Below are 13,666 nucleotides of genomic sequence, written 5' to 3' on the forward strand. Positions count from 1 at the left end.
TACAAATAATGAACAGAACATACCAGAGTGTATTACACATAAGGGGGTATGTTTTTTCATAATTTGTTTTCTCTGGGCTGCAGTATAAAATGATTCCTTGTTGTGCCTCACAACCAAAAGTGTCTGGAAGACGCTTTTTGGGAATCACAGTTATCAAAATATACATTTCTCAGTGTTTAGCTCTTGGGTTAAATTATACTTAGTTTTGTTCCTTTAGGAGATGTAATAGTTCAGTAAATATTCAGAAGCTAAAGCAAAATACGAATGGGTGAAGTAAAAAATTAAGTAGATTTTTCTTATATGGAATACTTGTTTCAGTACTAAAGAGTTGGATGAATAGTGTCAGTTAAGAAAACTGGGCTTTTACACAATTTGACTTTGTAAGCAGGACATGTACTCCTCCTTGAGATGTGAATAAGAAGGTTTCATTACTTTTAAAATTTAGAGGGTTGAAATTTTATACCCAAGGTTAAGACAGTTGTGTTGGCAGCCAGCATATTGGAAGTGCTTGGTAATTTTATGATGGTAATAATATGAAAAATGTTACCCCAAAAGGGCAGCAGGCTGTCCTTAGGATAAATTAAAGATGGCTTTGATCAGCAACATGCTGGAGCATGGAATATGTTCTCCTGAACCTGTTTCCTCACGCAGAAAATGTGGTTACCCAGCTTGCCAAGTTGGTGTGAGAACATGGGTAAAATGCCTAATGTAATAAATGTTCAACCGTCATTTTGTTTTGTCTATTTTCTTTCGTAGGGTTCTCATTTGGGATGCTTTTTAGTGTTGCTTCTCAGTGCTCAAGTTTTTTTAATGTCACACACACACACACACACACACACACGTGCTTGTGTGTCATTTATAGCAAAACTAAGTTCACACTCCGGGTTGGTGGGGGTGCCATAGCCAGCCTATACAGTCTCAAAAATACCTAGATAAGTTAAAGTTAACTGGAACTCTACTAAAGATTTGTGGACAATATGCCTTTTCCAGTCTCACTTAAGTAATGATTTACATACTTTAGCGCATGATGAAGATGGCAGCACTTTTAAGTGTAAAGTGGCTGTTATTACTTTGTTATCCACAAGGGGGAGAGCTTATACTTAGTAATTTGTCTTTTTTTGGGGGGGGGGGTGTTAAACTAGCTTTTCATTCAGGTGACATTAAAGGCAAAAAAAAGACTTAGATGTGTTAAACTTGGTGACCTAATTTTTAGTTTAACCTAATTTATAAACAGTCTTCATTAGAATTGGAAAATGTGTTTAGACACTGCTTTAGCACTTCCTTTATAATTGTTTCTCTTTTATTTTACACGATTAGCTATTTTGAATGATCCAAACATGGTCTTGGGTATTTGCTTTTCTTTTTTTCTAAGTCAGGTACTGATTTTCCCTCTCATGCCAATAATTAAACAGTATTTTTAAACTATTATTCATATCATGACTGCATGAATTAGCACATATACAGTACTTAAACTTACTGCTGTGTAATGTGAGTAACTCTTTGGAAAACATACTGAATACCCACAATTGCAGCAAAGAACCAGCAACTTTTCACACTTAAGACAGGTTCCTATGTGAAACATTCATTGTAGCATACATCTCAGATGTTTACTGGTGGAGTAGAGGTGGTTAGCTAATTTTTGTGAAGTAATTATTTCACACTTATCTAAAACCTGCAAAAAGCCCTGTGATTTTTAATAGACTACTGTTTGACAAATGACATTTACAATAGACTAAAACATGTAGATTTTTCCCCAAAGCAGTATAAAGTTTATTCTGCTTCTGAAAGAACTATTGTCTGAGTAGAATAGAAATATCCTGACCAAAACAAGGGCATGTAACCTTACATTCAGAATAATTATATTTGAGTAGATTTGTTGCTTTATAATTCAAATAGGATATTAGATTTAGATATCAAGAGTATTATCCCCTGGTTTGTTTATAGCTAGATAAAAATCGACATTTTCTAACCTGATTATTATTCCATTTACATCAGTATCTTTAAGAAGGAATCACGGTCATTTGAATGCTATGAAATCAGTTGCTCAAGTTTTACATATTCTTGTGTAGCAAGTAGGACTACATACTGAAGATTCCAGTTTATTTAGTTGGCAATTAAAGACCCAGACAAGATCATGATCTTCCATGCTTAATGGAAGAATGAAACTTTCATAAGTTAGGTTTAAAATAATTTATAACATCTCGGATAATAATTGAGTAAAATACATTATGAAAATGAGAGGCATTTATGAAGTTTTTGTTTCATATAATCCTCTATCTAGCCTTTTCCTTACCAGGAAATCATCTGGCTCTTCTTGTCTTATGCTGTCATGTCACATTGGTTTAAACCAACAATATGAGACAACCCAGTCAAACATAAAAGAATGGAATGCATGAAACCTAAATTTTATTTTAATGTGGATTTGGGTATACATTCGGCAGTTGATATATTTCAATTCACGTCAAAACCAAATAATTAAGAGATAAATATAAGTTAAAACTCTATACATGAATAAATGTCTCTCGTTTTGATCAGATTTGCAAATGAAGACCATTCCCCTTACTTTTAAAGTATAGTCATACCACTGCACATTAGGGGCTATAATTAATAAGAAAACTTGGTTATATAATACTTCTTTTTGTAATATCCTCCTGTTTAATATAAAGTTCAGTTCATGGCTAGAAATTAGGTCAGTATTAGTATTATAAATAAGATCTTTTCGCTTGTTCCAATGCCCTAATTATATTTGTTATTTAATGAGGAAGTTTTTAATTTGTATCATCTGGAAACTTAATTGGAGCCAGAAGTACAGATATGCTCATTTCTGTTTTAAAGTCACTCTTTTTTTTGTCCATAAAGAAAATATAACCATTAACCTTTTTTGTAAAAACTATATTTCAGTGATAATATGCAAAATGCATACTGGGAACTGAAGAGAGAAATGTCTAATTTACATTTGGTGACTCAAGTACAAGCTGAACTACTAAGAAAACTGAAAATCCCAACTACAATCAAGAAAGGCAAGTTAAATTCCAGCCAGACAGCTTGAAGAGCAATCGGTTATCGTTTCTTATCGAAATCTCATTAGATGATTTTGATAAGCCGAAGCATATATAGTTTATAGTATGTTCACAGCCTACCTATTCTCTGCTTTGGCTTCATTCTCATACTGGTCAACTTCACACATAAAGGTGTTGCTGATGTGTTTTTTCTTCAGTACTGTATTCTTTTCCCCTTGTGGCTTTTTTTTCTCAGCCAAGTGTTGCTTATGTGTATAAGGCTGAGGTGTTAAGTTTGCTCTAGTTGACCTTTTACCACAACTCTTTCGTATATTTAAAAAAAAAAAAAAAAAAAAAAAAAAAGATACCCAAGATACCAAAACCTATTTTTCATTCCAGTGCTATAGACTATATCAAAGACCTAGCTCTTTAAATTGTTTTGGAAAAAAAAAAAGTAACTTTGACCCATTTATGGGATTCTTTTCATTTGGCAAACTTAATTTTTCTTTCCATAAAGAATAGTTTATTTAGAATGGAAACTAGGTGTTCTCTCCTTATCCTTCAGTGAAACGAAAATTTTCATTGATTTGCTTTTCATATATAACTGCTTGGCTGACTAGATTTTTTGAGTTTTGGGCTAATGTAGTAGGGGCTACTTTGCCCAGACTGTTTTTATACCTCAGAGAAAAATCAGTGCATTTGTACTTTTTATTACATAATAGTTCTATTTCTGAAAAATTGTAAATTTGAATGCCCTAAATTTATTTTAAAGGAATGAGATATGAGTTTTCATAACAAATAACTACCATCACCTTATTTAAAATTATGTACACCTCGTATTTTCCCTAAAGAGGGCACAAGAGAATTTTATAAATCTCCAGGAGTGTTTACCAGTAGGAAAAAGGAAAACTAAAGCCAGTTTCTAGAGTTATTTATGAATCAGGCAAACTAATAACAGTGTCCTGTCAGGCTCTAACTTATGGTTCATTTTGCACTTGAGTTTTCCAGTGGCAAGGGTTACATAGGAGGCAAATATATGTTGATGGAGAAGTTCCTTCTCCTAAAAGGAATGCAGAATAATCCTGTAGGGAGTTGTCAGTGAGGCTGTTTGTTTATATAATAAATATAATTTCCAAAGAATAATACAGGAGAAATACTCTTTGCATATTTGAAAATGACTCCTCTTTGTGTCTTCTGAGCTGCTTAAGGCTGTCTTTTGGTTTATGGAACCATAAGTTTTCTAGCACAGTACAACAGTGACAGCAGGTTCAAGGTTCCTTATTGCACATAACTTAATGCTGTGAGGAGTAGAGACAGACTTAAGTCACCTTTTTTCCTGACCTAGAGATCACCCTTATCCAGAAGTTAAGCATTGTTACTTCTGGGTCCTCTACTCCTACCTCTCTTCCCAAGACAAAAGGAAATGAGCTTATTTTATAACATGGTTCAGTTTCTTATAAAATTATAAATCAAGACTTTATCCTAATTCCTTGCATTTTGCCTTAGTTGGTTGAATTGGAAGGGGAAGAGAAGCTCATAAGCTCATACTACCATTATGTTGACTATCGCTAAATAATAGCTTTAAAGCAGTTTGTTTTCTGAGCCGTTATGTGTGAACTGAGTATGTTTTTTTTCTTGATGATATTGTAACCAGAGAAATATGTGTTTAAGAAACAAACTGTTTTATCTCTAAAAGCCTTTGGATATGTATATTAAAACTTCTTTTAAGCCTCATCAATTCACAGAATTATTTCTGAAAAAATTTACTTTTGAAGCACCTATGGAAAAAAAGATTTGAGTAAGTAAAGAAGTATTTAACAAAATATTACTTAAAAAAAAACTAAGCTGTTCTAAAGATTTTATTATTTATTCATGAGAGACAGAGAGAGGCAGAGACACAGGCAGAGGAAGAAGCAGGCTCCATGTAGGGAGCCTGATGTGGGACTCGATTCCCGGTCTCCAGGATCATGCCCCGGGCTGAAGGTGGCACTAAACCCCTGAGCGACCCAGGCTACCCAACAGCTTAGTTTCGAGTGACCTGTAAACAGCCTTCCATAGCCACATTAAGAGCCAAGAAGGGGATCCTTACCTGTATTTTAACCTTATTGGTTTCCAACTTCTTAAATTGTGGAATTTTTTCATTTTCATTAATAGTTCTGTGATATAGGCAGGACAAGATTACTATGTTCATATTGCAGATGAGAGAAGTGACACCTGGAAGCAATTTAATGACTTAACCTCACGTCAAAATGTCAGTAAACAGTGATCTAGGGTTAGAACTTGGATCATTTGTCATGTCTTCATTCACGTTACAGTATCCCAGTGATCACGCTAACTTAGAAATATTAGTTCTAGATCCAACCAAATTAATGAAGTGCTACATATTTACTGTGCTACTGACAACTGACATTTAGTCTGTGCTTTCTTTTTAGCCTGTTCCCCAGTAGGATGCATGGAAGACCTTGGGAAAGACAGCACAAAACTGCACTTGGCGAATTTTACTGCAACATACAAAAGACATTCCCCCTCTCACCAAACAGCAAAACTGTTTGCCATACGACATCTTCCCCTTTACCAGGAGATATAAAGGTTTTATCAGAGAAAGCAGTTCTCCAATCATGGACAGATAATGAGCGATCCATTCTTCATGATGGTACTAACTTTCAGGAACACAACTCTTATGGCAGAAATTCTCTGGAAGATAATTCTTGGGTATTCCCAAGCCCTCCTAAATCAAGTGAGACAGCATTTGGGGAAATGAAAAATAAAACTTTGCCTTTACCCAACCTAACACCACTTCATTACTTGGATCAACATAATCAAAACTGTCTTTTTAAGAATTAATTCTAAAGAGATTCGTGACTTGGTCATGAGGTTACTGTATCTCAGAGGCTCTCTCAAGAAATTATTTAACAAACTGAAAGCAGATTTTGATTAAACTTTTGCAAGAGTTCTTCAGTATATACATTTGCACATACTGTTCCACATTATGTAGTTGATTTTCCAGTATGAAAGAGTACCCTCCAACTCCCATGTTCTGGCTAAGAATCAGACATATGCTACGGATTAATAAATAAGGTGTTTCAGAGACCGTTGTACCTTCGATAGTAATTGTAAATAACAGCCTCTCACATAAAGAATGGAATTAAAGTTTTTTAGACATGGTTTTATAAAGCATGTGAAATGCCTAAATACCCATTCATAAAAATAGGCCATTAATATCTGAGAAAAAATGTAAGTCGCTTTAAGTTGCAAAAAAAGAACAAAAGGCAAAATGAGTAGGTTATGTTTCTATTGACCTTGTATTGCATAAAGATGAAAATTGTTATAGTTGAATAACAGTGTCTCTTACAGGTTATTCCATCTCCATATGCTATTGTGTTTCAAAGTTTAAGACTTAAAATCGTTTTTTAATACGTGTTAAGACTTGAAATAACCTGATCATTGAAGCCAACTTTGTCCCATACATCCTTCAGAGCCTTACTGAAAAAAAAGTGATAGTTGAAAAACTATGTGGTGTGTAAAGTACTGTATTTCTATATTATTCAATTAGAAGTAGAAAGAGCACCACAGAGGTTTCAGTCTAAATCTGTGCCTTCGTGGTCCATAAGTAAAATTTATATAATGTAACTGGATAAAGTCATTTTTTTCAAAGGGTCTGTACCTACTTGTTATGTAGAGCAACTTAAAAATTGTTACTTTTTTTGAAATTTAACATTTTAGTCATTGAGATAGTGATTTTTTTTTCTTTAACCAAATTAGGAATTGTAATTCTATAAACCAAACTCTGTGCTGTATTGATATAGTACAATCATGAAATGTTCCCAGGCTTTATGATTCTAAGTGGCTTATCATTTATAAACAAGGATATAACAAGGATGGCTTCACATGGAAATCTATCTAAATTCTTTCAGGGTGGTGGTATTAACATATTAGTAATATAATGTATTAGTAGGCTTGTACATCTTTTGCCTGAGATAAAGTGTTTCATGTAGGAGGCCTTTATCCTTTTTGATAGACAGTTTCAAATATCTTGTACTCAAAAGAATATCTCTGATCTCTTCTATATTAACTGAATAGCATACATACATAAACAATGTTCACCGTTCACCAGATATTTTTGTCTTTCTATTATCTTACTCACTTATTCAAGCTTGTCTCTGATTAATGGAATTGGTGTCAGATGCTGGAATTTATTCTGACCAATGAACACAGCTGACTCCAGGGAGTACAATCTCCTGCCAAGTAATAGAACAAAACCCAATATGCATAAAACAAATACAAGACTCCAGGCTTTAGCTAAAGGAAGCAACTACCTGTGTAATAACAAAGCAGCAGGAACTATTTCTCATGTGGCTGCATAGGCTGTATATTCTATAGAATCCCTAATGTAGCTTGCTGGTTTGCCTTTCTTAAAACCAAGGTTGGAAACTTCTTTGTAAAGAAGTCATATGAGATAATGGCTTGATTAATGTTTTGAACAAGGCCAAGAAATTAATTAAAATAAATTATTTTTGTTTGAAATTGAAGCAAACGTGAAATACTGTCCTTGCCTATGTGTTCCAGGGTCAGGTAGTAGTTGTTCATTCGATTCGTGTAACAGGCATTCGTCTTATTAAACCAACTTCTTTTAAGTGGAAAAAAAGTTCTTCCATCTGAGCAAGAGGGTGGCTATCAAACATGTATGCTCTCAGAAATCAGGGGTTGATGTTCTTTACCGTGTTAAGTACTAAATAAATGATATGTAAGACTCTTTAGCAAAGATTAACCAAAAAATCTGTTACCCTGCCACAAATTTTTATAATGCGTGCTTTATAATCGTCTCTGTTCCACATAAGATTCAAAGAGAAATGAGAATGGCCCATCTGTAGTTGATAATCTATTTGAGATGGTGGCGGGGAGGAAGAGGGAGAAACTCCAGCAGACTCCCTCCTGTGTGTGAAGTCCGATGTAGGGCTGGATCCCAGGACCCTGAGATCATGACCTGACCTGAGACCAAGATGCTCAACTGACTGCACCACCCAGGCGCACCCCTGAGATGGAACATGGTATGTTGACAATACCACTTCTTTCATACTGTTTGAAATTTGCTCCAAAAGGCTTCTCTTGAAAATGTCTTTAATCCTTAGATTTGTGTAACCCAGTTCAGCATTTATACAACACAATGAAGAGGACACAAGTAACTACAAAAAGCCACTTAACTCCTTCCTTTTGATCTACTATTCATGAAAATAAAATCTTCATCTTCTCTAAAAGGAAACTGAGATTTTTCCAAAATGGAACCCAATTCCTAAGCAGAGCAGGGGCATACCTATGTGAAACATTGAAAACCAAGTAAATAGGGAAAAAATCAAACTTAAAGACTTAAGATCAAATCACACAAAACCAGTAATGATCTGATCTGGAAAGGCTACACTGACAAGGGTGGATCTTTAGTGGAAAGAAAATCTGTGCACTCTTTCTTAACAGAATAGTATCACCCAGAGGTCTGCGTGAGCAAGACAGACTACAACTGAGGCAGCTGTACTAAGAGAAGTAGACAAGTATGGTGGTGAGGCATGGATATCTTGAAAGCTGTGGTAAATGGTTTAGTTCCTGACATAATAGAGGAGTGAACATATTTCTATAACCTACTGTCTGGCACCTGTGAGGAAAGTGACTCTACATACATGAATTTTCCACATAAACTTGAAGGTGGCTCCTCTGATTCTCATCCAAATTATAAATTAGCCACAGATTATATATTTCACTAGCTTTTGCAAACTGTCTGCCTTTTCTTCATTTGCATCGTTAAAAACAAAAATTAAGGCCCTGTGCTCTAGGAAATGTACCAATACCAAAAGGCCAACAGAAGAATATAGGCTTGTTTACCCCTATGGTATGTGGTCTCTAGGTTTCTATATTTGCTTTGCTTTTGTCTGCTCTAGTAATCTTCCTTTTGATCTGTGGCCTGGGAAAATGTGGTTTCTTTAGGTTTCAAATAACAGTTAAATAGTTATTTGAGCAGTTCACTTGTATGTTCAAGTAAGGAACTTGAACATCACATTGGTTTCCTACGATCCTATCTGCTTTAAGTTCTTTAAAAAAAAAAAATCTTCGAGCTGTTTAATGGGATTGGGGCAAAGTTAAATCTTGTCCTAGTATGTAGTAATTTCTATTTGTGATTTTAATGAGAACTATATATATAAATTTTACTTACCTGGAAACTGGTTTCAGCGGCTATAGTGAAGAGTTAACAGCCCATGGAAGAAAAGCAATTTTTAATATTAAACTCAACCTGGAACCAACTTATTGGTTCCAGGTAATTTTTTTTTACATTAGCTCCTGAAATCATTAAAATATTTTCAGCAGCCAAATTAACAGGTCAAGGAAATATAATTCATTTTAGGAAATTTTCCATCAAACTTGTAAGTAAAATTAAATTCATGTACAAGTACTTTTTCTTCATCTATTTCCAAATAATCATTTACTACTATTAATAACAACCATTAAAGAGCTATTTACCACATCTGAAGCACTGCCCTACATACTCTACTTACCTGCAATAATCCCCACTGTAACTATGAAAATTATTTCCATGGTTACATAACTAGTAAGTGACAGAACGAGGAAGGATTCTGATTCGTCACTATTCTGTCCTACGTTATTTACACCTTTGACAATTGTCCTTTCCAACTTTGATTACTTCTGGTCCCTATGATTAGCCATTAGTCTACACACTGGATGAAAGTAATATAAGGTCTATATACAACCCTAAAGCTCAGTATCACTGTTCTACAAATGTGATTGTGGAAAAATTTACAAAATATCCATGACAGCCATGTAGATCATATCCCATTTCACTATTTACCACTCCCATCCCTTTTGATAAACCTGACTTTGAAATTAAAAAAAAAATCTTTATTCCAGATAAAATTAATATTTCCATAACTTAGGACAAAGCAAATACTTCTTTGAGTCCATTATTTCAGGTGATGATTTCCAGGAGTATCAGAGCTTCTGAGTATCAGAGTGTTTGCCTACATGCTTGTAGGAAGCTTCTGCAGCCTTTTCTTGGAAGGAATTCCAGTTTTTCTGAATTCTTCTCTTTCCTTCAGGTATTCCATTTTGCATTCTTCATAAAATGCTGGATCATTATAACTACAAGAAGGAAATGAAAATCTTTAAAAAAAAAAAAACAAAAAAAACGAGGATCCCTGGGTGGCGCAGTGGTTTGGCGCCTGCCTTTGGCCCAGGGTGCGATCCTGGAGACCCGGGATCAAATCCCACATCGGGCTCCAGGTGCATGGAGCCTGCTTCTCCCTCTGCCTGTGTCTCTGACACACTCTCTCTCTCTCTCTCTCTCTCTCTCTCTCTCTCTCAATGTGTGCCTATCATAAATAAATAAAAAATTAAAAAAAAACAAAAAAACAAAACTCGGCAAGTGTTTAATACAAGCTTACTTTAGTAAAATTCCGACATTTCATCAGGTACAATCTTTAGAAGGTGATTTTAAGAAATGATCATAAATTTATTGCAAACATTAGGCTATTAAACTAGTTTAAAGGGGAGGGGAACCAGGACAGAGCAGTGAGCGGCACAGCACCTATCCTCAAGGAGCCTGTGAGGCTCTGGGAACAGACAAGTAAAGCCTGCACCACAAGGAAGTGTACAAAGCACTGTGTCGTAGGTGGGGCCCAGCGCACATGGAAACATTGGGAAGAAGCAGGGAGGGGACAGACAGCAAGCAGAAGTGTGGGAGTCGCACTGAAAGATCACATCCATCCATATTGGAGGTACACTGGATAGGCACCAAGATGAAAAACTGAGGCATGAAGAACGAATAAATCCGTTCCTAAGAGAAAGGGCCTGGGATGAAGCCAGATAGGGAAAGGGCTGTATCATGAAGGTCACTGTCACAAGAGGCCGGAATCTATGCTGAAGGCGACGGGACACTTAACAGAGCAACTCAAAGATCAGTTTTGTGTCTTAGACGAAGCTGACAGCATGTGGCCAAAAGGTGGCAGCAGGGTGAGAGGCAGGATGCCCAGTAAATAACTACCACAGTAATCCAGACAAGATTGATGAGGGCCTAAGCTCACTGAGAAGTTGTGATGAAAAGGACAAAATGGATCTGGAGAAGATTTGGGTAATGAAATCACTAGGAAATAACCATTTAGAGTTAGGAGACAAGAAAGACTCTAAATTCTAGACACATGATGCAGGAGGAAGAAAAGGAGGTAGTTCAGTTTGGGACCTGAAGAAAGCAAAAAACTCACGACCCATAGGAACCAAATCCATGGGTACAAACAGCTTTTGCAGGCATAAGCATGAGAGAAGAGGGCACCTGTTTTAAGGAATCAGTTAAGGAACAAAAGGCTGATAAACGAGATATTGGGGGAACAGGAAGGAGTATAAAAGGGATGCCAGATAAAAGGGAATTTTACATAATTTTTGGAGAGAGTTCAAGTAAAGAGTGAAATTCACTGCATCTGGCTACCATGAACCCATTAGAAACTTTAGGAGGAGCAATCTCAGTGGAAGGGGGCAGAAGTGAGACTGCAGTTTATAGAGGAATGAATGATGATGAGACCAAAAGAGAATAAGCATTCATGTTGAAAAACATCACTAGGAAGAGAGAATGCTGTGGTTAACTTCATGGAATGTCAGTAGTAAAGCAGAGCACTTTATTCTAAGATGAAGAAACAGAGTGTTGAGACTTAAAGTCAAGTAAAATCCTTAAGTCCATTTACTTTCAGCAAATGTCACAACTCTCTATTTCCTTCACTTTCTCTTAAACAGAAGCAGCCTCCTCCAACTCTTCCCAGTGCCTTCCCCCAGAATAGACTACAAGCTCTTATTTTCTCCTATTTCCAGGGGAAAGAGATGAAAGGATATTAAATTATTAATATTCAGGTAACAAAAACTTAATACAATTTAGAAAGAGCTACCACTTATTGACTATCTACTATGTGCCAGGCACTGTTGTAATGAGTTTATGTACAAACCCTCACAATACTCCATGAGGAATAATTTTCCCATGCCCTGAGAGGAACTTGCCTGGGGCTGCACTGCACAGCTAGCTAAGCTCTGGCTGGGCCAGAGGGTAAGCCCAAGCTGGCCTCTCCACCGTTGGCACTCCTGTCCTTTTGCTCTAATGATGCCCGTCTCAGAGGCAGAGATAATACGGCAAACTAAGAACAAGTTATTATGATGGCTAAAACTAAGATATAAAAATTTAATATATAAAAGAGAATTTAAATCCAGTCACAAAGAAGTTTAACAGGTTCATTTATTCATTATACGTCTCTTGGGAGCATGAGGGAATAGAATTGAAGAAAAACAAGTTACAGAAGGAGCTTTTACTCCTCTATGATGAAATGCCTTGTGCAGGTCCTGGCCCATAAATAAGGGTGTGTTTCCTCATCTAGAAATGTAGGGATTAATTTAACCTCCAAGTCTTCTAGCTACAGAATTCCAAAATAAGTCTGTAAATTTAAATACCTATGTACATTGTATGCTATCAAAAACGAAAACAAATATTTGATTCAGATATATATTCTATACTTCCCTAAGGAAGCATCAAAACATGCTGACCTGTACGTTTCACAGGCTAGAGAAGCAGAGTATAGAAGGAAATAAGAGATAACCAAAACTAAGACCTCACAACGGCCAGTTAACAATACTAAAGTATTCTGCAATACTATCAATAATGTAGACAATAAAAAAATGGGGAGATAAAACAGAAAGCACTTGGGGCGTCTGGGTGGCTCAGTCAGCTAAGCATCTGATTCTTGGTTTTGGCTCAGGTCAGAGTTGTGAGACTGAGCCCCACATCGGGCTCTGAGCTCAGCATGGAGTCTGCTTGAGATTCTTTCCCTCTTGGCCCCACACCTGCTCATGCTTGCACATGCACTCTCTCTAAAACTAAGCTCTTTAAAAAAAAAAAAAAAAAAAAGGAAGCACTTGCATTCAAAGAACTTTGCAAATTTTAATTATAATATTCAACTAAATGTCAGTGAACATGATATTTAAGAATTATTTTTAAATTGATTAACTTCAAAAATCTAAAATTACCTTTGTATCCTTCATTTGATTATAACTTCCCAAAAGTGAAATTCTATTAATCCCCAAATCACAAGGCTGACAAATCATCTAACTCAATACTTTTTCATTAGAAGAGACAAAAAAGCCCACCTATAATATACTCTACAGATCAATCTGTTCATGAAAAGGAATTTGCTAAGTCATATGGAAAATCCTGTATTTTTGTTTGCTGACCTCATATTCTTAATCAGATACAATGTTAGCTCACATACCTTGACAAGATCTTTAATATGTTGCTTAATATTTAACAAACTGAAATCTCAGACTCAACTAAAAATATCAAAGATTTTATGGGGCAAACTACAGAATCTAGTACATGTAAGATTACCTACTACATATATTACATGCTCTTACCTACAACATATATTATATGCATACACACAGAGCAGCACGAACAATGTGGTGACTACTCACTGAGCAGTTAGACATTCTTTCAATGCAGAATTTTCTTTCCGGCATTTTACTACCATAAGGATTCCAGAATCCTTGCAACATCTGGTAAAATCTGAAAAAGTGGAGAGAAAAAAAAAGACTTGCAGTTACATCAAAGATTTATTCGAGAGAAAGAGCAAGAGAAAGAG

General features: G+C 35.7%; 2 protein-coding genes across 2 annotated transcripts in view; one reads left to right on the forward strand and one right to left on the reverse strand.

The window, feature by feature from the left end:
• The window catches only part of AZI2 (5-azacytidine induced 2), a 35,354-nt gene extending 27,831 nt beyond the window's left edge, over positions 1–7,523 (forward strand). Inside the window, 3 exon segments of the mRNA XM_055321243.1 lie at positions 2,902–3,020; positions 5,432–5,518; positions 5,521–7,523. Coding sequence (XP_055177218.1) covers positions 2,902–3,020; positions 5,432–5,518; positions 5,521–5,843 — 529 coding nt within the window. The 3' untranslated portion in view covers positions 5,844–7,523.
• Positions 7,524–9,884: 2,361 nt separating this feature from the next.
• The window catches only part of CMC1 (C-X9-C motif containing 1), an 83,685-nt gene continuing 79,903 nt past the window's right edge, over positions 9,885–13,666 (reverse strand). Inside the window, exons 3-4 of the mRNA XM_055321245.1 lie at positions 13,500–13,590; positions 9,885–10,139 (exon numbers count right to left, since the gene is read on the reverse strand). Of these exons, the coding sequence (XP_055177220.1) occupies positions 10,019–10,139; positions 13,500–13,590 (212 nt within the window). The 3' untranslated portion in view covers positions 9,885–10,018. The remainder of the gene's footprint in view (positions 10,140–13,499; positions 13,591–13,666) is intronic.

The sequence above is a fragment of the Nyctereutes procyonoides genome, unplaced genomic scaffold, assembly GCF_905146905.1.
Source record: "Nyctereutes procyonoides isolate TBG_1078 unplaced genomic scaffold, NYPRO_anot_genome, whole genome shotgun sequence".
Taxonomy (NCBI): Eukaryota; Metazoa; Chordata; class Mammalia; order Carnivora; family Canidae; genus Nyctereutes; species Nyctereutes procyonoides.